The following is a 25,137-nucleotide window of genomic DNA, read 5'->3' on the forward strand; positions in this document are numbered from 1 at the left end:
CAGGCTTAGCTTGGGTACTGCACTGGCACCCTGAGCCTAGTCAAAGCGGCTGGGTTCTCCTGACCCCCACCCCCCACCCCCCACCCCCCACCTGCAACTAACCGAGTTGGCATCTTCCCCGCACGCGCCGCCCTTAGAGTTGCCCCCGATCTGGTGGCGCGCGCGGGGCGAACGCGCGCAGGGGCGCCTTTCTCCGCCTGCCGGTCCCGGAGTGCGCGGGGGACCTCAGCCCCGGGACCGCAGCCCCGCGGGCGGCGCCTGGCGTTCGAGGAAGGCGGAGTCGCCCGGGGGACGGACCCCCATTGGCCGCGGCGCCCGGCCGAGTTGATAAATGCCCGGCCGGAGCGCCTCGGCCGCTCAGCCTCGGGAGCGCAGGTCCGCGGGAGCGCTCGGAGATGCGGCGCGCCAGCCGAGACTATTCCAAGTACTCGCGCGGCGCCGAGGAGCTGGGCGCCAGCGCCGCCGCGCACGAGTGCGCCCCGCCGCAGCCGCTGCTGCCGCTGCAGGCGCCCGGCGGCGCGGCCTCACCGTCCCACTCCCCGTCCGCCTCGAGAGCTCTCCTAGCCGCGCTGGTCCTGCTGGGCCTCGGCCAGGTGATCTGCAGCGTGGCCTTGTTCCTCTACTTCAAAGCGCAGGTGAGGGGCCGGTCCGGGTGGCCGGCCCGGCTGCCGAGATGGGGCAGTTGGTCCCGAAAGGCTGGGACCACTGCTTGGTCGAGGGTCGCAATCCCTTTGCTTTTCCCTAAGTGGATCTCCTCTGACAGACCCAGTTCTTTTGAAAGCAGGGCAAATGAAATCAGAGATCACCACTCCAGCGGGGAAGCCGCCTCTCTTGCAAACTTCGCATCTGTTGGGGCCAGACTGGTGGCCCCCCTGCTGCGCGAGGTGGTTTTTGTTTCCTGAATCCTTTTTCCCCATTTACTTCAAACCCACCAGCCAAGGCGACCTTCATTAGGGATGCAGAGTGCCTGGGAATGATTGCTGGGCCATTCTTGGTCTGCAGGATCAGGGTGTGTGTGTTAGAGATCGGCGAAGGACCAGTGGGTAGCTAGTGAAGGAGAGTTACCACTGGTTGGCAAAGGTGGATTGGCATCCCCTGGCTTGATTCCCTAACGGTGTCTGCTTTCTTTAGGATGCCCACTTGACCTCAAGGGAAAGCCACCCCGGCAGAAAGACAGAGCCAGAGACAGCTAAGTTTAGTAAACTGTGTCCTCTCCCACCCACCTAGGAAGAAAAGAGGGAAAAAAAGTTGAAGTTGAGATCTTGTTGTAGGCATTTGTGAAATGAAATGGGCATCCTGTTCAAGTTGCTGAGGGATGCATGTGGCAAAGGGTTGATTAGACTGTGGATTTTCTTGTGATCTTCCTGGCCAGCTGAACGTTGATGTTGACAGGATGCATCCAGTCCCAAGGTGTAAATGTTTTCTATGCCGCTTGAGAACAAGGTGAAGGAGAAGCCATGCAGAGTTAAGAAGGTGAAGGTTTCTCTTTCTCTCTGACTCTCTCTGACTCTCTCTCTCTCTGTTTTTACAGATAGATCAGTTTTATAACTTGATTAGAAAGTTCAGCATAGTTTGGATTGAACAATGCAATTGAAAGGGTGAATTTTAAGGGATGGCAAGCTGAAGAGAGTTTGACGGAACCGTGGATAACTTTATGGTTGTTTTGGGAACCAAATATAGCTGGCTCTGAAATGATGCATACTAAACTCAACTTCTGGATGGCCAGACAGTGCTGTGGATGTTTTGGGGAGCAAAACCATGTCCCCCTGTGATTCTAAAGAGGGGAGCATTCTCCCCACCCCAGGCATGATCCCGTTCTGGGCTGGGCTGCCGAGCCAGCTATGTCATCGCTAATTCTAACAAGCTGGTCCAGTGTGGTTGAGACACCTGGTAATTCTTCGCCTGCTCCCCATGCTGCTCCCCAAAAGAGCGAAACTCCATTTCTCTTGCTTTGTATTGACATGGCTGCATAAAGAGTTTTGCAGCCTGCTCCCTGCATCCACACTCTGAGAATTTGGCAAATTCGTGCCTGTGTCCAGCGCGATGGTTTTTTTTTTTTACCAAGGAATGGAAGATGTGATTTGGAGGAGACATCCTCAGATTGAGATACATTCACTTGGGGGAAATCGCTAACTTGTTAGGACTGGCGTCCGTTCAAAGCATTTCTCTCCAAAAGTTTGGCAAAGAGATAAATAATGTTGCTTCTGTTTGTCAAGGGATGCGAGAAATGCCTTAATCTCTCATTTTGGGAATTGCAGGCCCCATTCTAGCACATAAAGACGGTTTTATTGTGGGCAACACAATACACAGTGTGCACTAGGTTTGAATTGCTAGTGGCAGAGAATTGGGGGGGAGGAATCTCCAATGTGGTTTATATTTGGGGTTGAAAAAAGACCTTGCTTTTTTCTTGGAAATTACCCTGTGCATTGGTTGAGATGGCTTTCTTGCTCTTTTGGCTTTCCTTTAAACAAAAGCCCAGAACCTTAAAAGGAAGTTGAAAGTTGATGTTTGCTGTTATTTCCTCCCCCCCACCACCACCTCAGCAGAAAGCAGTTCTGAGATTAGGTTTTTCTTTTTCAGATCTTTCTGAAAAAGAAAAAGTTTCTTGGTCATGAAGGCATTCATGTGTTACAGACATGCCTGTGTGAACGTTGCAGATGAAATGAAAGGGTCAGGATTTTCCCCCTCAGCATGATAAATAGCACAGAGGCATGTAAAGATTCTACTCTGTTTCTGAGTGAAATCAATCTGGGAAAAAATGCATTTTTTAAACACTGTATGCATAAACACAGCATCCTTCAAGATTCTCTTGCATTTCCCCACTGGAAGAACAGCATTCATTTCATTTTGCATTGCCTTATGTTGCAGATGGCTCTTCTTTCATTCTTCTCTTTTTACTTTCCCAGCAGCAAAACACAAGCATAGTTCCGTTCCGTATATTTGTGGCATGGCTAAGTATTTTGTACAGCCCTGGTTGCCCTATATAATCAAAACAAGGAACTGAAAAAAGGTAGAGAATGATAGCTGGAACGTGCACCTGGTTGATGCATCAAAGCTGCATCCAAGTGCATCTTTTTACTTTCCAAAGTGAAGCCTTAGAACAGTGTTTCTCAAACCCTGGCAACTTTAAGATGCATGGACTTCAACTCCCAGAATTCCCCCCAGCATGCTGGCTGGGGAATTCTGGGAGTTGAAGTCCATGCGTCTTAAAGTTGCCAAGGTTGAGAAACACTGCCTTAGAAGCAGAGATAGAGGTTGATTATTGGAGCTGAAGTCAACTTCTGGTGATCATCAAAGGGGGAAAGACTAGATGAGGGGTGTAGTTACCAAGATAAAGCATGCTTGAAGGACACTAGCTAGGCAAGTCCAGCCTGAAACAAAGGAATGTTAGACTGAATGGGAGGGTGCCCGTGGTTTGCATGGTCCTAGCTCCAATTCCTGCATGTATAGGGAAAAAAATAGGGAACAAGTAATGAGAAAGAAGCCTATATGAGATTTTGGGGAATCGTTTTAATAAACCTTTGGCCAGGGAGCAGAGCATCCTTAAGGGGATCAGGAGAGGTTTAAGCAGGTCATTTTTTTTTAATCCTTTCAATTGTGTCTGATTCTTGGAGGCTGCCTGGACAAGTCCCTGCAGTTTTCTTGGCAAGGTTTTTCAGGAGTGGTTTGCCATTGCCTCCTTCCTAGGGCTGAGAGAAAGTGACTGGCCCAAGGTCACCCAGCTGGCTTTGTGCCTAAGGTGGGACTAGAACTCCAGGTCTCCTGGTTCCTAGCCCGGTGCCTTAACCACTACACCAACAATAGAGCCTTAACCGCTACACCAAACTAGCTCTCAGGCCATAGGATTAGCCAATAACCAGGAGGCGAGTTAAGGGAGGGCACGCTTAACAGCAGCCCTGACTTGGTTATGGCTAAACTGCAGAGGGATGTCATGGCTCTACAAAAACACGGCTGATCTAGGAACTCACATGAGTGTGAAACCCTACTGCTGGGCTAGATGACAAATCTTACTCATTATAAGGCAATTTCTTGAGTTACCTGCTTCCTAAGGTAACTATTGGGGCAAGTCTAGCAAGGTTCTAATGTTGGGAAAGATGGAAAGAAAAAGAAGAGGTTGATCAGGAACAAGGTGGATGGACTCAGTCACAGTGGCGATGGCAACATTGGAAGCCCTGAAGGACCAGGTTAGAGACAGATCATCATGGAGAAAATCTGTATGTGTGGCTGCTAAGAGTTGACACCAACCTGATGGCACAAAATCAATCAATCAATCAATCCATCAGTCTAGCAAGGAAATATACTTCTTGCCCATTGCCTCAGTTCAAAAGGGGGCTGAAATTAAAACCAGGTGAGATGGAGGAGATGGTGGTAAGTAGAAATTGAGGCTCTGGGCTTCTGAATAGTCCCTCATTCTGGGACTCTTTCTTGACCCCTCAGTATCTTTGGATTCCTACTAGCAAGGAGAATTGTTCCTCATGTCTCAGCTGTAACAATTCCTTAGCAGTTGATCTAAAGCTTGATTGCATCCTGACACGGTACATGGGGATACCCTTGGAGAGTGTCTGGAACCTTCTATGGATGTCTGTTGTGACAGGTAGGCTGCTAGCTGCAGCAAACATATCATGCCCATGCTAAAAGATCTGCAGTGATTGCTAATTGATCTCCAGATACCATCTAAGGTTTGGGGTTTAACCTTTGAAATCTTAAACAGCGTAGGACCTTTCCAAGGTCTGTTGGTCAGGCAGGTTGAAAAGGGCTTCTCCCATGTTGAGCTCAAGCTATTGAATGCATTTCTTTGGGAGGAATAGCATTCCTTCTGTTTTAGGAAGGGACGGAAGACCTTTCTACCTGACCATTTTATTTTTTATTGTTATCAGGTGCCTTGACTGTCCTAATGGACAAAAAATTGGAATATATATAACAGAATGACATAGATAAGTACATTTTTATCTAATGCAAAGTCTATCCTTTGAAAAAGATTTAAAGTGCCTTGGATCTTTCCTCAGCATAGCCCCTCTTTGCTATTCATTAAAATAGACTTGTTTTTTTTTCAGGCTCCTGCAGACGCCTGAAAAAGTTGGGCTGCTTAATGAATAGCTGACAGAGGTTCTGGAGAACTTCCCCTGAATTATTTTTGAACTGTGCATAGCCCAGTGTGTGAACTTTTGAGAGCAAAACTAGCCACTAGTTTAGGATTACACTTGGCCAATGGTAAATTGTATGTTTTTTAAAAATTTAACTCTCCTTCAAGTTGAATTTAACTGCTAGGGACTACATGGACATGTTTTCTTGGGAGCGACATAAAAGTGGCTTGCCATTATCTTCCTCCAGGATATTTTTTCAACTTCCCAGCTTAGCTCAAAGTCCTCTGATTTCTTGGTTGTCTTCCACCCAAGTACAAACCAAGCCTGACCTTGGTCGTCTTTCTGAGATCAGCCAGGGCTGTCTAGGCGCTGCTACCTGCTGTGTTCTTAGAATACTAGCAATATCTAAATGGAAAATCCCACGGGAATATCCATATCCATCACATCCAGCAAACAAGCTCTTCACTTTTTAATTCAACTTTTTGCTGGATTCAAGTTCACTGATAAACTGTCTAGACAAAAGCAAGTATACTTGTGGGCTTTGGTTTTACCACAGCTGTCTCACTTCTTGGAAAGTTGTGTGTTCTGCATGTGAACAAGCCAGATATTACTTACTGTACTTAAAAATCAGCCACATTTGGTTCTTCTCTTTCGAAACGTTGGATGAGGCTCCCTGGGTCTTTCCAGTTTCCTTTGGTTTGTCTGCATTTCAGAGAGGCAATTTATGCACTAGGAAGCATACCTATGTATCCAGAATCATTTTCCAGTCTTCTTTGTTAGGGTAGTAACCCATAATACTTCTTAAATAGGCATCAGATAACCTACCCACCCAATAACTTCATCTCTGCAGGAGGTAGCCCAGCAATAAACTTCTTGAATCGAAAACTGTGATTGTGATCAAGTGCATCCCTTACATTCTGGAGAAAGGAAGCTCATCTTGCTGGCAGACAATTTCTCCCAATAAGCAGGGAGTGGAAGGTCTACTCATCTGTAAGCCTCCTTTTTCCTTCTCATTCAATTCTACTCCTGTCAGTTTGGAACTAAGTTTTACTTCTGGCTGACAGTATGGATTGGAGTTCTGCTCAGCCACAGATGTGTTGAAAGAGTTCCCCAGGATTTCCCAGGAAGATTACTGCATGGCGTACTTTGTTCAGAATCTCTGCTTTTTTATTTCTTTTTTCCCTCCATTGGCATCAATAGTGTTTTTCCCCCCTATTTTGAGGGAATGGGAATACAGTTTACAGAGGGGTAAGTGTGTTGAAGCAAAACCAAGAAAGGGTCTGGGGATGTCTTAGAAGTGACCAATTTATTGTGGCAGAAACTGTCATGGATCTCAGGGTTCTCCGTTCCCTTAACTTCTATTTTTCTAACAACTGCTTGTAATGCATGACTTCATTTGACCACTGCAAACCACAGTCCCTAATCTATACTTCTTCTATCTTTTGGCCTCTCCACCACTGATTCCTTTTTCCTTTTCATCCACTCTCATTCTCCTGTCATTTTGGAATGTAAGCCTGAAGGTGGGGACGATCTCCCTTCTTCTTCCCCCTTCTTCCTCCCTCTCTCCCTCCATCTCTGAGAGCTTCAGGCAAGGTGTAAATGCAATCAGTCAGTCAATAAAGCCATCTACCTAAAGCTTTGCACCATCCCTACTTCTGCCACTAAGAATTATGAAAGATTTACCAGCAAAATCAAACATAATTCCTCCCTGCTCCTGTTCCTTCACATGGTATTTTCCTCAAACGTAAATAATACTGGTGTGGTTGAGTCTAATCTGCATAGTGAGTTCAAAGGTAGCATATTAGCTGATTTCACATAGGATGGAAATGCTCTTTCCAATCCTAGTTATCTGCAACAATTGATCTGTTAGAAATGTGGTTCTGGTCCAAATCACTTCCAGGGTTCCTCTTTCTTTAGATGCGAGAAAGAAACAAATTTGGAGACCGCACTGTTAACAGCTGCTGATAGACCTATTCACCATTAATAGCTCTGATCTTTCATAAAGGGAGATTTGGGGTTTTGTTTGTCCTGAGCAGGGGTCTCTCTATGGCTTTGGGGTTAAAAATGTATGACTTGAAAGCAGTTAGCTGTTTTTGAATAATTTGTTCCAGATGGACCCTCACAGAATTTCTGAAGAGGATGCCCACTGTTTAAGGTCCTTCTTGAGACTTCAGGGGAATGTAGATCTGCAAGAAACCACCTTGGCCAACCAAGAGACAAGGCTATTCTCTGAATCATGTCAAAGGATGAAGCAGGCTTTTCAAAGAGTAATGCAAAAGGTCAGTCTACTCCGGGGGTGCGTCAAACTTGGAATTTTGTGGAAGTCTCAGAGGTACCCCAGACCCTTTATGCAGTTACCATCACACAAAAGCCTCAAATTGGAAGTAAAGTATAAGGAATGTCCTTCTTTTGAGTGCAGTCTTGTGAACTGAGCCAGTCTATGGAGAATAAACCCTATTTTCTCCTCATAATAAAGATGAAGCAATAGAGGGTTGGTTGTTTTAAAAGACTGAGAAAAGCTCCTGCACAAGTTAGGGGTTAGCACTAACAGCAAGGAGAAAATGCATTTTGCACTGAAATTATGCGGGTTAAACCGCTGAGCTGCTGAGCTTGCCGATCGGAAGGTCAGCGGTTCGAATCTGCATGACGGGGTGAGCTCCCGTTGCTAGTCCCAGTTCCTGCCAGCCTAGCAGTTTGAAAACATGCAAATGTGAGTAGATTAACAGGTACCGCTTCGGCGGGCAGGTAACAGCATTCCGTTCAGTCATGCCGGCCACATGACCACAGAGGAAGTGTCTACGGACAAACGCCGGCTCTTCGGCTTTGAAACGGAGATGAGCACCGCCTCCTAGAGTTGACACAACTGGACTTAATGTCAAGGGAAACCTTTACCTTTACTTTAATATAGATGTAAGAACTAAAATAGACTTACATTTTTCATATCACGTAAGTAAATATGACTTCATAGAACTTAAGTAAATATATGTATATCTCTGTGCACATGAATGAGTAGGAACTTGGAACATTGCTCTACATTTGTTGGTTTTAAAGTACTACAGCGCTCATTTTATGATGAACACTTTGGAGTGATGTGCTTTGGATCCTTGGTTTATGGTTTGCTAATTATTTTTGAACTCTCACACCACCTTTGAAGCACTATGTAAATAAAGCAAAAAAAGGGGGGAAAAGAAAGAAATTTAAAATGGTATGTATTTCATGTGTTGGAATGTGGAAGTGGCAGATATGCAAATGGCTTTGTGTCAGATGTTCAGGTGAGGTAATTGCACCCCCAGGTGAGCGAGGTAAAAAAAGTGAAGGTGGTAGTCATGACTGTGTGGTTGAAGCCCTGCCCTTTTTTACATGCATTCATACATGTAAAATACATGCTTTGATCACAAAGTTGCAGCTACCATCTTGATTTTTTAACAACCCCCCTCCAACATTCCTAGCCCCATCTTCCCAAGGATGCCCTTGGCATGAAAAAGCTAGCATGAAAGCTCAGTCAGTTAATCAATGTGATAATTAACATATCACTCCATTTCCATTTATCATCTTGCTTGATGAACAGTTCTACAGAACCTGAAAGCTGGAATGTGATTTTGTGATTTTGAGTCAAGTACCCTGATAAGAGAGCCAGTTTGGTGTAGTGGTTAAGGCATCAGGCTAGAGACCGGGAGACCAGGAGTTCTAATCCTGCCTTGGGCACAAAGCCAGCTGGGTGACCTTGGGCCAGTCCCTCTCTCTCAGCCCTAGGAAGGAGGCAATGGCAAACCACTTTCAAATATCTTGCTGCCAAGAAAACTGCAGGGACTTGTCCATGCAGTCTCCGAGAATCAGACATGATTGAATTGATTAAAAAAAAACCCTGATATGGATTAAGGAATCTTGAATATAGTGGACTTAATGTTGTCACTTTGAGTTAAAATGGAAAATTGCCCTTGGGACCTACACTGGATTACAACCCTCCCTAGTTTGGGTTTCAAAATGCACTGGGTGGAGAAAGTTTACCCTTCCTTTCCCAGCTTCAACCTGCTCCAGTTGTGTTGAAATTTGGCTTGAAATTTCAATGAAGACCTTCATGGGTTTCTTGCCCAAACTTTTTTCAAATTTGGTTGGGGCATAAAGAGGGGACAGGAGGTCATTAGCATGGATCTTGTATACCATGTTAGTGGCAGATCTCCCAACTCCATTCTGATTTAGTGTTCTGTCCAAGTGATGCTGAGAACTTCATATCTCTACAAGGATTTAAACCCAATTTTTTGCAATCCAAACCTAATCCTCCAAACTGTTGCTGATAAGCACTTTCATTGGACGTAATACAGAATCATTATCTCTATGGAGATGAAAAAAAAATCTAGGAATATACTGATCCTGCCTGTCTGATTTCAGCTCCCTGTCCCCTAACTAGTGTTTTATGCCATGTGTTTTCCAGAAAACGATGAATATTGAATATTGAGAAAGAAACAAAACACTTGACTCTCTCATGTGTCCATTGAGCTTCAGTTTTAATATTCTTTATGAACAGTTCTGGAACTATCTACCCATTCATTGGCTCCTCTTCTGTATTTATAAGACAATGAGCTGTTTAAGGGTATAAGCTTGTCTGTTAGGTTTATTTTTTAGATTTATTTCCATTCCTTGTATTCCACCATATTGTCCATCTCTAGGCAGTTCACAAACTTGAGCCATAAAACAGTAAAGCCATAAAACCACACCACTTATTAATCTTGTTTTAATCGCATGGCATAGCAGTTTGGTGTTCATGCTGCTTTTTCTTGCTGGGAAATCCTTGTGAGGTCCAGCAGCCAGATGTGTAGACTATTTAGCCATGACAAGTCACGTTGCCCGGGGTGCACCCCGAGGAGGCTAGTCAACATTGCACCGAGTTGGGCTGAGAGGGAGTGACTGGCCCAAGGTCACCCAGCCGGCTTTCAGGCCTAAGGCGGGACTAGAACTCTCATACTGCACCTGATTGGCTCTTGGGCTGAGAGAGAGGGACTGGCCCAAGGCCACCCAGCCAGCTTTCAGGCCTAAGGCGGGACTAGAACTCTCATACTGCACCTGATTGGCTCTTGGGCTGAGAGAGAGGGACTGGCCCAAGGCCACCCAGCCGGCTTTCAGGCCTAAGGCGGGACTAGAACTCTCATACTGCACCTGATTGGCTCTTGGGCTGAGAGAGAGGGACTGGCCCAAGGCCACCCAGCCGGCTTCCATGCCTAAGGCGGGACTAGAACTCTCATACTGCACTTGATTGGCTCTTGGGCTGAGAGAGAGGGACTGGCCCAAGGCCACCCAGCCGGCTTTCAGGCCTAAGGCGGGACTAGAACTCTCATACTGCACCTGATTGGCTCTTGGGCTGAGAGAGAGGGACTGGCCCAAGGCCACCCAGCCGGCTTTCATGCCTAAGGCGGGACTAGAACTCTCATACTGCACCTGATTGGCTCTTGGGCTGAGAGAGAGGGACTGGCCCAAGGTCACCCAGCCAGATTTCATGCCTAAGGCAGAACTAGAACTCACAGACTCCTAGTTTCTAGCCCAGAACCTTAACCACTAACCAAACTGGCTCTCTACTGATTGATTATGTGCCACTGAATTGTTGTCAAGCCTTAGCGACCACATAGATAGACTTTCTCCAGCATCCCCAGCTTGGCCCTTCAGGTCTCCCAACTCCTCACCTATCACTACTACAATGGAGTCCCTCCACCTTGCTTCTGGTCATCCTCTTCTTCTCTTTCCTTCCACCTTTCTCAACTTCATGGACTTCTGAAGGGAGATAGATCTTCGCATATAATCACATCATAACACTCATTAAAAAGATACAAATCTAAGGTAGCACACACACACTGCCAAATAGATAGCAGGCAAAGCATAGATCTTAATCTCCAAATTTTAAACAGTTTTCCTGGCAATGACCAAAGTAGAGGCTAGCTGGGTATTGGGTGGAGAAGCTACTCTATTGAAGAAACAATGGAGAAGCACCAGAGACAACCTGGAGGAGAGGCTGTCGTAGCTATCCTTTGTAGGTTAGAATTGGTGCCTTGAACTGGACTTGGAAATCTATTGGAAGCCCATGTAGTGCCTGCTCTGTAGTGCTTATGCTGCTAAACTGTGTTTTACCAGCCAATATGCAAACTGCTTCAATCTCCATCCATTGGCTAAGGAACTTCATGGCATCTTCTCTTTTGCTCTGGGTGGAGATGTACAGCTGGCAGATGATGTGCCCCCAAAGTTTCATGTAGATGGTAAATAGCATGGGGAGAGCACCAAGGCCTGAAACACCCCATATAAAAAAGGCACCCCATTCATTCCACATGACGAGTGCAAAAGGCTCTCACGCTAGCTTTGGCAGGCCTAATAGACCCATGTTCTATTTTATATAGAGTACTGTCCTTAAGGGAATGTGGTTTGTATTTTCCTTGAAAGCACCACTACAACAAAAGCATCATACAGTTGGGAAGATTTCAAGACTGGATTGCTTAAAAGAAGATGTTTTCTGCATGCGTTCAGAAGAAGTCCTCTCAACTCTTAGGTACCTGCCTCAGGCTGAAAGTTTGATACTTTAGAGTCACAAACCACATTCATTTTAGAAAAATCTGCCCCCAGATTGGCAGAAGAGAACTTGGCATCTGCCTCTAACCAAAAGCATTCTGTTTCGAGCACGATTCTCACAGGCTTTCTAATGAGATTTCTTGAGAAGAAAGAGATGGGGTCACAGGAAGTGCGGCAACTCAACTGTTTTCCTTCCAAAGCCAATATATTCCCAAAGTAGATAAGGCAGTGACTTCTTTAATTTCCTTTTAACTGCCTTCCTGTGAAGTGTTAGGTCTGTTCATTCAGTAAAAGAGGATCTTATAGCTGGTTGTTTAAACAACAGTCTTCTGCATCTTTATTTATTGGGGAACCAACCATGACAAGCAGAACCCCATTTAGCCTTTTTCAACATTGGCTGTCCTTCATCACAGCAGATCCTGAAAAATTGGCTGCAGTATGCTGACTTCACATGAAACCATCACCAGATATTGGGCAGGCATTATGAGCATTGACTCAGCCAACTTCTCCAGAGTCTTTAGAGTGTTCGCTCTCTTATGCATCACTGCATGTTTAGCTCTATTTAAATCTAATTATGATCTGATCTAAGGGTGCCGAAAGCTTGGCAGGGTACTAGACCCTTGTGCAGAAATCTCTTGGTTCATTTCCTTTTTTATTGCCATGGAGGGATGCTTGCATCGTCACAGTTCTGGTAATAAAAAATCTGGCAAGAGGTTTTAATTGCACTCGTTCAGAGTTTTTTTTACCAGGATTGTGTTGAAGAAAGAGTGCTTAGTAGAGCTTTCTGCAATGTAGAATTTTATTTATTTATGGATCCACGCAGGGTGGAATTGGATTTCTGTGCTTGAAACATAGCCTCTTTCCCAAATGGATCTAATAAGCATTTCTGGTTTATGTAAATGTAGAGGTAACTGAGAGGAGAGAAGCGCATTTAGCCACAGTTGCCTTAGTGATAGGCCATGTCAGTCTTTCTGCCTTGGAAATACTCTCTCGGTTTTGTGAGTGCCTGGCCTATTGGGAGGGTGTGGCTGTTTTCCATGCGCAGATATTCCTGCGTAATTGGGAAATGTGTCTGTGCTACACTGTGACCTTTGCAACCCAAACCTTTTGGGGGGTGCCCTATTTAAAAGCCACTGAATGCAGCTAGGCCGTTGGTCTTATTTTCAGCAATGCTGATACCTGTAGTTGATAGACAGACAGTTCCCTTAATAGATCTGAGAAGCAATGGGATGGAAATGAGCAAGCCCTCATTTGTTATAGTGTGATTAGTGAATTTCAGCTACAAGGGAAACAGATTGGGAGAGGAATTCTCGGTGACAAAGAGGTGAGGAAAAGAAAGGCAATTAAATGGAGCAGTAGAACTGAAAGACAGCTAATTGAAGATGCTCTGGAGCCCTCTGAAGGAGAGCAAAGTTCAAAGCTAGTTGGTGGGGTCTCTTCCAGGTCTTAAAAGGATTTGTGGAGCCACCTGGCCTGTGCCAATTGCAGGGAAATAAAGACCAACAGCCACACAGGCAGCCCCTTTAATTCTCTGCTCACATCAGTGGGCCTTATTTCCACTGGAACCTGAAGGCTGCAGTGACAGTTTTCCTTAGTTCTTGGCAAGTGTGAGTAAAATGCCCGGCTTATCAAATTTATTCAAACAATGTCAACAAATTATGTTTTTCTTTCTCGCTGGTTTGATGACTTTTTGTGCAAGACCTTAGAAGGCCTTTTGCAAACCACATTCATCCTGGAGCAGTCTGCCCTCACTTGGCAGAAGAGAGCATCGGATACACTGGTCAGCTGATGGAGCGCTTTCCACTCACCCTTTCCTTGGCAGTGATCCCAGTTGCTGTCAGCTCAGGGGAGCTCAGTCAGGCTGAGACTTGTCTTTGCACTTGGCAACAAAACACTTCACCCGCTGTACCTCCAGGATGGCCTTTCATAAAGAAACATTTACGTATTCTGTATAAGATGCTTGACGTTGGGATTTTAGTGGTATTTATAGAATCCAACCGCGAATCTCTGGTCTATGGCTTAAGTGAGGGTATGAAGTATGAAGTAAGTGTGTGACACCAAGGCCCATTTGGGACCTTCATTTATCGTTTTTTTTTTTTTTCTTCTCTCTCTCTCTCTCTCTTGGGAGATGAAGCAAAAATATCATCAAATGGTTCTTGGAATCATAGAAGTAGGGAAAGAATCCATTAAGGCCATCACATCCGGCCCTGCTCAGTGCAGCAATCCAGATTGAAGCATCCCTTTCCAGCCTCTCCTTGAAGATATCCACTATCGGGCTCCCAATAATAATATTGGGAAGTTATTCCTTACCTGCAGCCTTTGTTTGTTTGTTTGTTTGTTTGCAATCCAAGACCAAACCAACAAACATTAAAACATGCACAACAGTTGACAATGTATACGTGAAGATTACATGAAAGCCCAAACCAGTCAGCTGTGAAGAAGGGGCCAGTCAATTGTAAACTAAAGCTAGAAATAGACATTTCATCAGTACCCTTGATACATCTAAAACTTGAAAGGAAAGTGGTGATCTCTTCTTGTGAGGAAAATTAAAATTACTACTAACTGTGTTATAAGTTCTTTGCCATTGCAGGTAAGGTGGATACTTTGGCAGGACGTGAGATATGGATTCTCCTGTAATTTAGCCCACGGTTTACTGTTTTGCACTGTGAGGGGCTAGAAAACGCATTTTGACCTTTTCCTGCATGATGCCTGTCCGGATGCTTGAAAGTCACTCGGTCATTTTGGCAAGGCTACCCAGTTGCCTCAGCCTCTTCTTGGAGGACAATAGATAAAGAATGGGATATCTGAAAATGTTCTTATTTTAAAAGCACAACCACAGAGCAGTGAGAATCTGAGGACTTTGGGATAGTCAGAGGGCACAAAGTCAGTAAAGACAGCTCAACTATGACCTCCTTCTAGTTTAGGATCAGGGCTAACGTCTTGTCTACCAAGAGTCTTCAGGATAGCTCAAATGCTTCTTCCAGATATTGATAGAACATGGAAGAGCTGTACAGATTGGGCTGCGTAGTGCTTTCATTAGTGTCTTTACACATTGTGGCCATGATTGTGACAGGAATATTTTCATGCTGTCCACCGATTGTGGACTGTGAAAAATGGGCTATCAGTGTATACAACTGTATGCACATATTGCTGTTGGACATGAGGAGGGATTTTGGTTCTTTCTCCCCTGTCCCACATGCATCAGTGTGCTCTCTGGGTAGCACTGAAATGTTCCTACGAGGGGCCTCCTCAGATACCCTTTCAAAAAGTGTATTTGTATGTAGACCTTTGTGCAAAGCACCTTTTTAGCTGGTTCACAAGAAGCTCATCTTAGCCTTTTAAACCATACATGCCTTTCTTTCCATGTTTGTCTCTAGGGCGACCAGATCCCAAGAAGGGGATTAGAAATCCAATATTCTCGATTGCTTAGAAAAAGGAGTGTTGATAGCTGCAACTTGCCTTGCAGGAGTAAAAAATATCTGCTGACAGGAATAGCCTCTTTTACACAACTGTGTAAGACGGAGGAGAACCATCCTTTTTTGCCTCTGGACCTGCTCTTAAAAAGGAGAGAGAGAGAAAAAACCCTTAAGCCCAAAAATAAAATGTGGTGGTGTGTTGTGAATTAATGGATCTCAGAGCTGAAGATTAATTGAACCGGAACTGTGAGGAACCCAATCAAGAAAGTTATTGTCCTTTCCAACCCTGTTCCTGTTCCAAAATACTGGAGGTTCTTTATGATTGGAATTTTGCAGACACCTTGATAGAGTTTATTTTGTGGTCATTTTTTTCACCATTAGCTATAACGCTGACATTTATTTTTGCAGTTGCTTTTCGATTCACTGGACCATTTTCCGTGGCTTGCTAGTGAGTGTTCTGAAAGCTTTATGCTTTCTTTTCAGCTTCCTTCCTGACTGGCAGAGCTAGAAACCAGTCGATTTCCTGCGAGATAATGATTTTGATCTTTTTCTTAGCATTAATCTCATCATTGTTTCCCAGCATTCTCTCTGGGTTATGCTTAGATAATGAGAGACTGAATACTGCACGCCCACATATATTTGGGTTTTTTTTTAAATAGATCTTTATTAATTTTCAAAGTATAGTTAAAGTACAAAAGATAGAATATAGAAAAGATAGAATATAGAACTAAAGAAAAAGGCAAAACGATAAAAGTGCAGAAATAGATAGAAAACATAGAAGGAAAATGACTTCCGACCTTCTCCAACACAGATATAAATACATATTATGCAAATGTGATCCCTTACCATTAGTTAAACCTTTTGTAACATTATTTCTATAAAACCAAACCTTTTAATCATCAAAACCCAAAATCAAGTCTTCGTTTTTTTCCAGATACAAGCAAATAGTCCAAAAGCGATTTCCAAATAGTAACGAATCCAGACACAGTATTTTCTCTTATCAATGCTGTTAACTTAGCCGTTTGTGCCAGTTCCATTAATTTACACCACGTAAATTTGGAAGATTAAGGTGAAAGGCATAGAAAGATTGTGTCTTTGATCTCACTCCCAAAATGGTCATTCCCCTTTTTCCATGGTTTGGGTTATAGACCTCTCTCTTAGAAGCATTCTTCAAGGAATCGATATCCCCCATTAATTCGATTCTAGATGCTGAGGGGTCTTCCATGGAAATGGGAGTCTTCCTTGCTTCAGAGGTCCTGGGGAACGCGATGATGTGTGTTTGGACCTAGTGCTAAGTGCGGATCCTGTCCGACGTGATGATGTCACCACAGCTGTGGGTTTATAATGTTTTGAAACCTGAAGAGGAAGTCTCTGGGCATCTGGTGCAGCATAGTTTGTGCCCCGTGAAATACAGCTTCTAACCTCAGTGGAGGCAAAGTCACGTGGATTTCTGGGTGCACTTTCAAGTTGAGGGAAGTGGGGCAAATGATTCTAACAAGGCTCATAAGCATTTTAGTCCTCATAGCTGTTCATAGCTACAGAGCACGTATGAGCACATATATGGGAACATAAAGAAAACCTTGGGATTTAAACATCAAGACTTAGCAGTGACAGAATGTGATTTGCAGCTTGGCATGAACTTGGTAACAACGTTTGCCATTAAATAGTGCCACCAAAGAGGCATAAGCAACTTTGTCTTCCCAGATGTTTGGGACTTCAGTTCCCAGAAGTTCAACCAGTGCTAAGGCATTCTGGGAATTGTAGCCCAAGATCTGAAAGCAGATCTCATCTATCCTGGGATAGATCGTGCAGCAGGTTTACCTACAGTCACGCTCCACAGTACTAAGAGCATTTTCCCCCCCCATTTTAGGAGGTCCAGCGTCTGAGTGTTGGAAAGGACCAGTCAAGATTGGAGAAATGTAAGTGTTGCTTTCTTGCTAGGAGTCTTTACTCATAGAACATTTCAGCGCTGATTTTAACATGGCGTTTTCCCAATAGCAACAATGGGAGCATCATGGCCAGATTCGCCGAAGAAGAACAAACCTGAGAAAGCGCCATTTGCCCATCTTATAATCGATGGCCACAATATTCCCACTGGTAAGTTCATTTTCAAAGATTTACTGCTTTATCATGCAGGTTGGAGTTCGAAGCAAGGCATTTTGCTGTTTTACCGCCATTGAGTATGATAATCTGAATTGGGCAATTACAATTTTTTTAAAATTTTAATTATTACCATTTTTCAAAATTATACTTATTACTTATTTTAAAACAATGTAAGGAATTAGTAACACTGTAAAGAAAATCAGGCACAGATACTGAGATACAGTTGGATAAACAACAAAACTGAAGTATCATTAAACTAAGGTGGTCCGATGCATCATAAAAATTTATAACATGAAATTATAAGATCTTATGATAATTAAAATTATAGGAGCATAACTGATTTGATGTAAAGTTGGAATTGATAAACAATCATTTGCAGTTATTGGGGCAAACTGCCACCTGAAGGCATGGTTTGAAATGGCTTGGCACACTGTGGTTTCAATGAATTACGGCTTGGCTTCTGTAATGGGATGTGGGAATGACCTTGGGAGATAGGAGGAAGAGCTGCAGCCTAGATAACAGTCTGATAAATAACATTTGAGTCCAAAGGAGGAGGGGTGGCCAAAGCTTCTCAGAAGGGACACTCCCTAGTTTTTGGGAGAGTGCAAGTTTCAGACTTGCAAGATTCGATTGATACAACCTTACAATAAAGAGAGAGCTAGTACTCCTGGGTGTGCTTTTTGTCTGGGCTACCCCACAAGGCTGACATCAATCTTGTAAGTCTGAAAGTACCCCTCCCATCCCTCACTTTTACTCTCCCCAACAACTTGGGAGGGCTCCTTCCAAGTTGCTTTCACCACTCTTCCTCCTTTGGACTCAAATTTCATTTATCAGACTGTAGACTAGGCTGCGGATCTTCCTCCTGTCTCCCAAGGTCATTCCCACATACCATTACAGCTTACTCTCTAAATCAGTGTTTCTCAACCTTGGCAGCTTGAAGACGTGTGGACTTCAAGCTGCCAGGATTGAGAAACATTGCTCTAAACTGAAGGATCACAGTTATATTCTGCCACTCAAGGCCTCTAGGAGGCCTTTGTTTCTGGACTGGTGAACTGAGCAGATAGAAGATGAAACGAGGGAATCAACCCTAAGCTGTACTTTGCCTATACAGTTGGGAGTGTGAAGTAAGCTAGTGATAGAAACTACATTGCTGGGTTACCTGAATCTGAGCCAAGGTATAAACAAGTAGCAACTTCAGCTTTTACATTTAGGAAGCCTCTAGCTTGAGAGCTTAGCTCAGCCTTGTCCCTGAGTATGTCTACCAAGTTCATTCCCACATACCATTACACAACCCACCCAAAAGCTGAGCAAGAATTGTGCATCCTGATCCTAGTCGGGCTTTTCTGACCTTGCAAAAGGGAGCAGCAGAGTTCCAGCTTGGCTTCCCAGCATCTGAAAGACAGAGTGGGGAAAGATGCATTCTCTTGGGGGAAGGTGGCATGATGGCTAAAATTGCTCCCTTCTGGGCCATTTAGGATCCTGAGAACAGGTTATGGCTGCCCTTGTGAAATGGCTGCTAAGGGGGCAGTCCCCTTCAGATAGTGGCTGCTTTGTGGATACAACCAATTATAGAACCCCAATTTGCTAGAAAGCTCCCTGCCATTATTTTTAGCCTTTTTCCTATCTTCGTCCTTTTTCTGGACAAGGTGGACACACTTTTGTATTAAGCTCTGGATTGCAGCCACCCTTCCTTTGAGTCTTAGAGTCATTCTTGGAAAAACGGAGCTGGAAGTTGGGCCTTGGCTTTGCAACATACCAGCTTTTGATTTTTTTAAAATTAAAACAAACTTTAAGTGTAGAAAGTTGGTGGTAGTGGGGAGGGAGCCTGGTAGCTGCCAAGGGGGATGATCAAGGGTTGAGGCCATTTTTGCTTGCCCGCATGTCCTCTCTTGCCCTCTCCAATCTAATGATATTTTCCCTACTTCTCATTAAAGGTGTCTGCAGGTACAGAGCTTTGTCTCTGTTCCCAAATGACAAGCTGATTCCTGATCTGGCACTGTGCAGGTTACAGGCAGTCCTCACTTAATGACCATTTATTTAGTGACAGTTCAGGCTTACGACAGGGCTGGAAAAAACCGACTTATGACCTGTCCTCAGATTTATGACTGTCACAGGGTCCCTGTGGTCACGTGATCACGATTTGGGCACCTGGCAATCGGTTTGTGTTTATGAATGTCATAGCATCCTGTGGTCACATGATCACCATTTTCGAATTTCCCGGCTGGCTTCTGGCAAGCAAAGTCAATGGGGAACCACATGATTTGCTTAACAACCACATGGTTTGCTTAACGGCCACTGCAAAAAAGGTTGTAAAATTGGGTCCGATTCATTTAATGACCGCTTTGCTTAGCAACTGAAGTTCTGGTCTCAATTGTGTCATTAAGCAAGGATTACCTGTATACTTTGGCCACATAATGAGAAGACAGGACACCCTGGAGAAGATGCTGATGCTAGGGAGAGTGGAGGGCCAAAGGAAGAGGGGCTGACCAAGGGCAAGGTGGATGGGTGATATTCTAGAGGGGACGGACTCGTCCCTGGGGGAGCTGGGGGTGTTGACGACTGACAGGAAGCTCTGGCGTGGGCTGGTCCATGAAGTCACGAAGGGTCGGAAGCGACTGAATGAATAAACAACAACAACCTGTATAGGAAATGGTATAAAGTGATTCACAGTCAAATCAAGTTTTGGCTGAGCTAAGACTTGGGACTCAACTTTCTTCCACCTCTTGCTTATGTTTTTGGTAAAGAGAGTGATCAAGAAATGGCTGATACCATTTCCAAAACATGCTCCAGCTTAGGGCTGCCAAGACAAAAATGGGTGGGCAAGCAAAAAGAGTCTCAACCCTTGATCATCCCCCTAAACTACACTATACTACTTTCTTCACTAAATTGTTTTAATTTTTTAAAAAAATCAAAACCTGGTACGTTGCAAAGCCAAGGGCCAGCTTCCAGCTCCATTTTTCCACGAATGGAAAATTCCATGCTTCTGTCTGCTATTAACCCCCAGAGAGGAGGCAAGTATTTTCTTCATTTCTTCTCTTTTCTTCACAGGCACTGGAAAAGTGAACCTTACGTGTTGGCATCATGACAAAGGCTGGGCGAACGTTCTGAATATGACCTTTAGCGATGGCAAACTCATAGCCAATCACGACGGCTTTTACTACCTATACGCCAACGTGTGCTTCAGGCACCATGAGACGTTGGGAAACCTGACTGGTCAAACGCTGCAGCTGATGGTGTATGTGATCAAAACGGATGTTAAAAGGCGGAACCCTGTCATTCTGATGAAAGGGGGAAGTACCAAGAACTGGTCAGGAGATTCTGAATTTCATTTTTTCTCAGTAAACGTCGGAGGGTTTTTCAAATTGAAGTCCGGCGAAACTATAAGCATCCAGGTCTCCTACCCTTCCTTGTTGGATCATTCCCCAGAAGGAACTTACTTTGGGGCTTTTAAAATAAGAGATATTGATTGATTCTATGATTTTTTTAGAAGGGAAAATGTGCTATTTATTCAACGGGGTTAGCTTATTGGAGGATATAATTAACAGCTTGTGGGGTCCAGCTGTATATGAATGAGATTTCCTGGGCAGCTTTACCCACTGCTCCATTTCAAAATCAGCTCGTAATGTTAGGATCGTTCAGCTGCAATGCTATGGGGCTATGAGTTGGCAGTCCATCTGGAATGGCATTTCAACTATTGGTTATAAAAACACTTTGAAAAGCTAGCCCACTTTTGTATCATGCAGGAAATCAAGAGTTGGATCCAGAAGACATTAGTATATGTAGCTGCTGTTGAAATCTGTAAAAAAATAAGGTCCCACTGACCTTTAACTTCCTTAAAACTTCCTTAAAAGCTAAAAATGCTAACCGTGCTTCCCACATGGCAGATCTGATTGGATTAAATGAATATTTCTGAACAAACTTGCTTGGGTTTGCACTGTTAGTTCGGATCTAACCCTTGTGTATTTTTGCATTAAAAAAAAAAATAGTAACTTTGACCCAACTTTGAAGGAAGACTCAGAGGTATGCCTTTTAGATTTTGTTTTATATGTTACTCAATAAAGCAACCTATGCACTGATACAACTTAGCCATACATTTTGTAAGTAAAACATTGAGGGGGGGGGGAAAGAAAGCAGAAAATCAGTTTAGGGGGGATTGTAGAATTTTTAATATGGAACGGTCACTTTCTGAATGACAAAGTGTCTTATTTTTTCCAATTTTTCTGCAGGCGGAATTGCATCTTAAGTGTCTTATATTTTTGCCTTCATCCGTTTCTGTTATCCGTCCCTCCCACTGGGGGCTACATAGAATCATAAGATTCTTTTATTGTAGATTCTTGGCACTGAATTTGTCCCATATGGTTTGTGATATGGTACACAGTTCTACTGACTACGGTATAAAGGTGCTTTTCCTTTTTGCGATATGGTGTCAGCAGTGAAAGACAAGTGTGGGCTTGCTTCCTGCATGAAAGGGTTGTGATTCTGAGAATTGATTCACAAATTATGTGGCTTAGATCTGAGATTTTCCTTTTGAGGAATGCCCATTCCATTGATGTTGATATGAAATCAATGGAACGGACTTCGTCTAGCTTCCTCCTGTAAGAAGTATTTGGAAATGCACTGATACCCCTTTCATAAGACCCTGGAGAGTCTGAATTCCTTGTCAGGGTCTATCCTTGGACACAAAATATATTTGTTGTTTTCCAAGAACTGGATTAGCATCCTTACTGTTCAACCGTGCAGCAGTATAATAGCAAATTAAATAAAAAGCTATAAAGTGGGGAACGACAACAGTGGCAATAGGGTGTCTTCAGTGTGAGAAGGTGCAGGTCCTAAAATTAGTGACCTTACAGGAAAGTTCTTCATTACCATCAAATCAGATTCATAAATTTGATGTGCAAATGTTACAGCAGAGTTGGGAAAGTGGTTTGAATGATTTGGATCACTGCCCCCTTTCTTAAGCCTTCTGATCATGTTGCATCCTTTGAGTGGGGATCATCTCCCCTTTTAATGTGCCTTCAGAGTTACTGCAAAATGTACGAAGGATTCCTGGAACGGAGACTGTATAAGGAATAACCAGCATCAGCCCCAGATACATGCTCTTTGTCCCTGGCCTTTGTGTGGGAGGTAAGAGGATGAAAAAGGCCCATTGCTGGATTGAAAATGATTGGTTTGTTGTACTCAGCCAAGGGAAGCTTAAGCTATCCTCGAATAAGCCAAGCCAGGAATTAACTGTGAGGAGGACAAGCTGTCACACAAGAATACTTTCAGCCCTTCTACATGAGGACTTGGAATCTTCTTGTTTGCTTCTTCACATGGAAAGGCAGGCGGGTCTCAGCTTACATGTCCTAGATATGAACTGGGTCTCTGAACTGGACAACTGGTCCACTTTGAAGTCTCCAGCAAAAAATACTGTTTATACACCATTTACACACCATTCAGAAGAGTCAATAAAAAAGCTAAGAAGGGAACAAAAATACTAGGACACATCCTCTTCCAGCAGCCAGATAAGTAGGGATTAACACCAGACAATCAGGCAGAAAACAATACCCTAACCAAGGAACTACCACACCCTCACTAAAACTGGCAGAGAAGTTACTGTATATAAGCAGGGAGAAAACCCCACACTCCCTTCTCACACTGATGATGTTACCTAGTTGGTTCATGAAATGTCTACAAGCAAACAGCCAAGCTCAGAGAGCACCAAAACTCCACAGTTCAACCCTGAGCTACAGATACTCGCTTCTAGTGGAAAAAAATACTGTCCCCATACATGCCTCCCCAAAAGATCAGGGACTGAATTTAGGACTTTCTGCTTTCAAAACATTCTCTAGATCAGCTTTTCTCAACCTTTTGACCCTAGAGGAACCCTTGAAATATTTTTCAGGCCCCAGGGAACCCCTGCACATTCAGGCTGAAATAGAGGCCACAAGTTACAAAATTATTATGTTCGTTTCATGTGTGGGCCTGTAAAAATGCATTAACAGTGTTCTTAAACTAAAAATAAAGAAACATACCTCTTTAATGTGAAATTGCCTGAATCTGAAATATTTTTTTAAATAAAAATTTCCCTAGTGACCTCTCGTGGAACCCTGGGGTGCCCCGGAACCCCAGTTGAGAAACCCTGGTCAAGATCTTGAGCATTAATGAATTTTTCTGCATTCATGCCTCTGGAAATCCTCTTCCAGCTTTGTGACAATGAATCTTTAGAATTAGCTTTTTGACAAATGATTTCGGGTTGGCACGATCTGTTAAAATTGCTCATGAAGCCTGGCTCTTCATTCAGTGGGTTTGCCATGAGAAAAAAAGCGGCATTAACCCTTTGAAGCTGAAAGGCACAATCTGTTAATCAATTCTCAGCATTGTTTGGCCATGCCAGAACTTGCAAATACCTGTGTTTCCAAAAAGGCAAAATGGATATTTTTATATTCTGTAAGATCAAGGTATATTTTAGATGTAAGTTTTTATGTGAAAAATCCTGTAATTTATGTGTGTCCTAAAGTATTTGATACAAAATATTTAAAATCTTAGTGTATGTATATGCTTGGAAATGTTTGTACAGAGATGGATTTACTGGTGCACTTTTAAGCCCATTAGGGAAAACTGCAGCTAAAATGATCATTTGCCACTAGCAAATGTGATCTCTTTCTCGGTGTTGTATTAATTTAATCGCTTTTGGTTGATCTAATCAGTATTATTGAAAAGTCAAGGATCACACATCATGAGATGACAACTGTTGATAGTTTTAGGTGCTTTTCACATTTGACTTCTGCTCCAGAAATTCCTTCCACAGTGACACAGAGATCAAGCCAGAGGTTTTCGTAGGAAAAGAATGGGGTAAAATCAGTAAGGATATTCCAGATGGTGGCTTTGAAAGGAAGTTAAGGCAATCACGCTGGTATTACGGAAGAATAAGCAACAGATCAAACAGATTCGTTAAACGTATTTATGTAATTATTCAACAGACATTTTACCGTACCGCACATACCGCAAATCTGTAAATGCGCTAAAAATGATTTCTGTTGGTTGGTTGGTTTTGCAAAACGATTTTTTCCCAATAAATACATAAAGGCACATGTTATGATTATTTTATACTGTACAATAAGCATTGCTTTGGATTGTTATGACATTTTTAAACAATAAATAAATACATTTCTAAGAAGCGGGAGTTTGTGGTTTTGGCTGGTAAGTCAAATTGTGCAGGCCTGGCATGAAGATAGAGGAACTAATCCTAAGTGAGGTATTAGCCCATGTCCTGAGGGAGAAAGCGCCTTATTCTACCTCCATTATAAATCTGTTCATCCACCCTCCTCTACAGCAACTAAAGACTTAGCAAACCTATCCTTGTGGTTGCATATTTAATTGCAGTTTGCAAAATTCTCCTCCTTTCCCCCTTCACCTTAACATGTGTCATATAATTCTCTGTGGAGCTAAAACCGGAGTATATCACGGTAAGCAAAGAACATTCCCCATTAATCAGTGTGTAGGCATTTTTGTCCAATCTGTTTTCTTAACTGACCTAGATTTTAAGCAGGTATAGCTAGCTCTGAACAACCAGGTTCAGGAAGTGTCTTCCTTAGTTCCTGGAAATGAAACTGTGAGTGGTTCTCTAATGGTTTCTTGGTGCCTTTATGATCTTTCTTACCTAGTTGCTTTTTCTAATAAGCTGTTTTATGTGTGTTGTAAAAATTTCTTTTCAAGAATACATACTCTGAGCAGTCAACTTTTGAAAAATTCTTACTACAAACAAGATAGATACTGAAAACTCTACTTCTAAAGAAGTTTGCCTTTTGCAATGATCGACATTTCGTTCAATAAATCTACGTTTTTATTTATATATATATTCCTTCCTTCCTTCCTTCCTTCCTTCCTTCCTTCCTTCCTTCCTTCCTTCCTTCCTTCCTTCCTTCCCATGGATTATACTTCTCTTTCTAAAACAAACAAAGCATCCATCAGTCAAAGTCGAGAAGATGACATTTCATTACACA

General features: G+C 43.3%; 1 protein-coding gene across 1 annotated transcript; it reads left to right on the forward strand.

Moving 5' to 3' along the window:
- The first annotated feature begins 395 nt into the window (after positions 1 to 395).
- TNFSF11 (TNF superfamily member 11) lies at positions 396 to 20,792 on the forward strand. The gene is made up of 5 exons (XM_063304298.1): positions 396 to 635; positions 7,196 to 7,363; positions 16,920 to 16,968; positions 17,048 to 17,146; positions 20,201 to 20,792. The coding sequence occupies exons 1-5, from the start codon at positions 396 to 398 to the stop codon at positions 20,620 to 20,622; spliced, it is 978 nt and encodes a 325-aa protein (XP_063160368.1). The 3' UTR covers positions 20,623 to 20,792.
- Positions 20,793 to 25,137: the final 4,345 nt, after the last annotated feature.

The sequence above is a fragment of the Candoia aspera genome, chromosome 5 (assembly GCF_035149785.1).
Source record: "Candoia aspera isolate rCanAsp1 chromosome 5, rCanAsp1.hap2, whole genome shotgun sequence".
Taxonomy (NCBI): Eukaryota; Metazoa; Chordata; class Lepidosauria; order Squamata; family Boidae; genus Candoia; species Candoia aspera.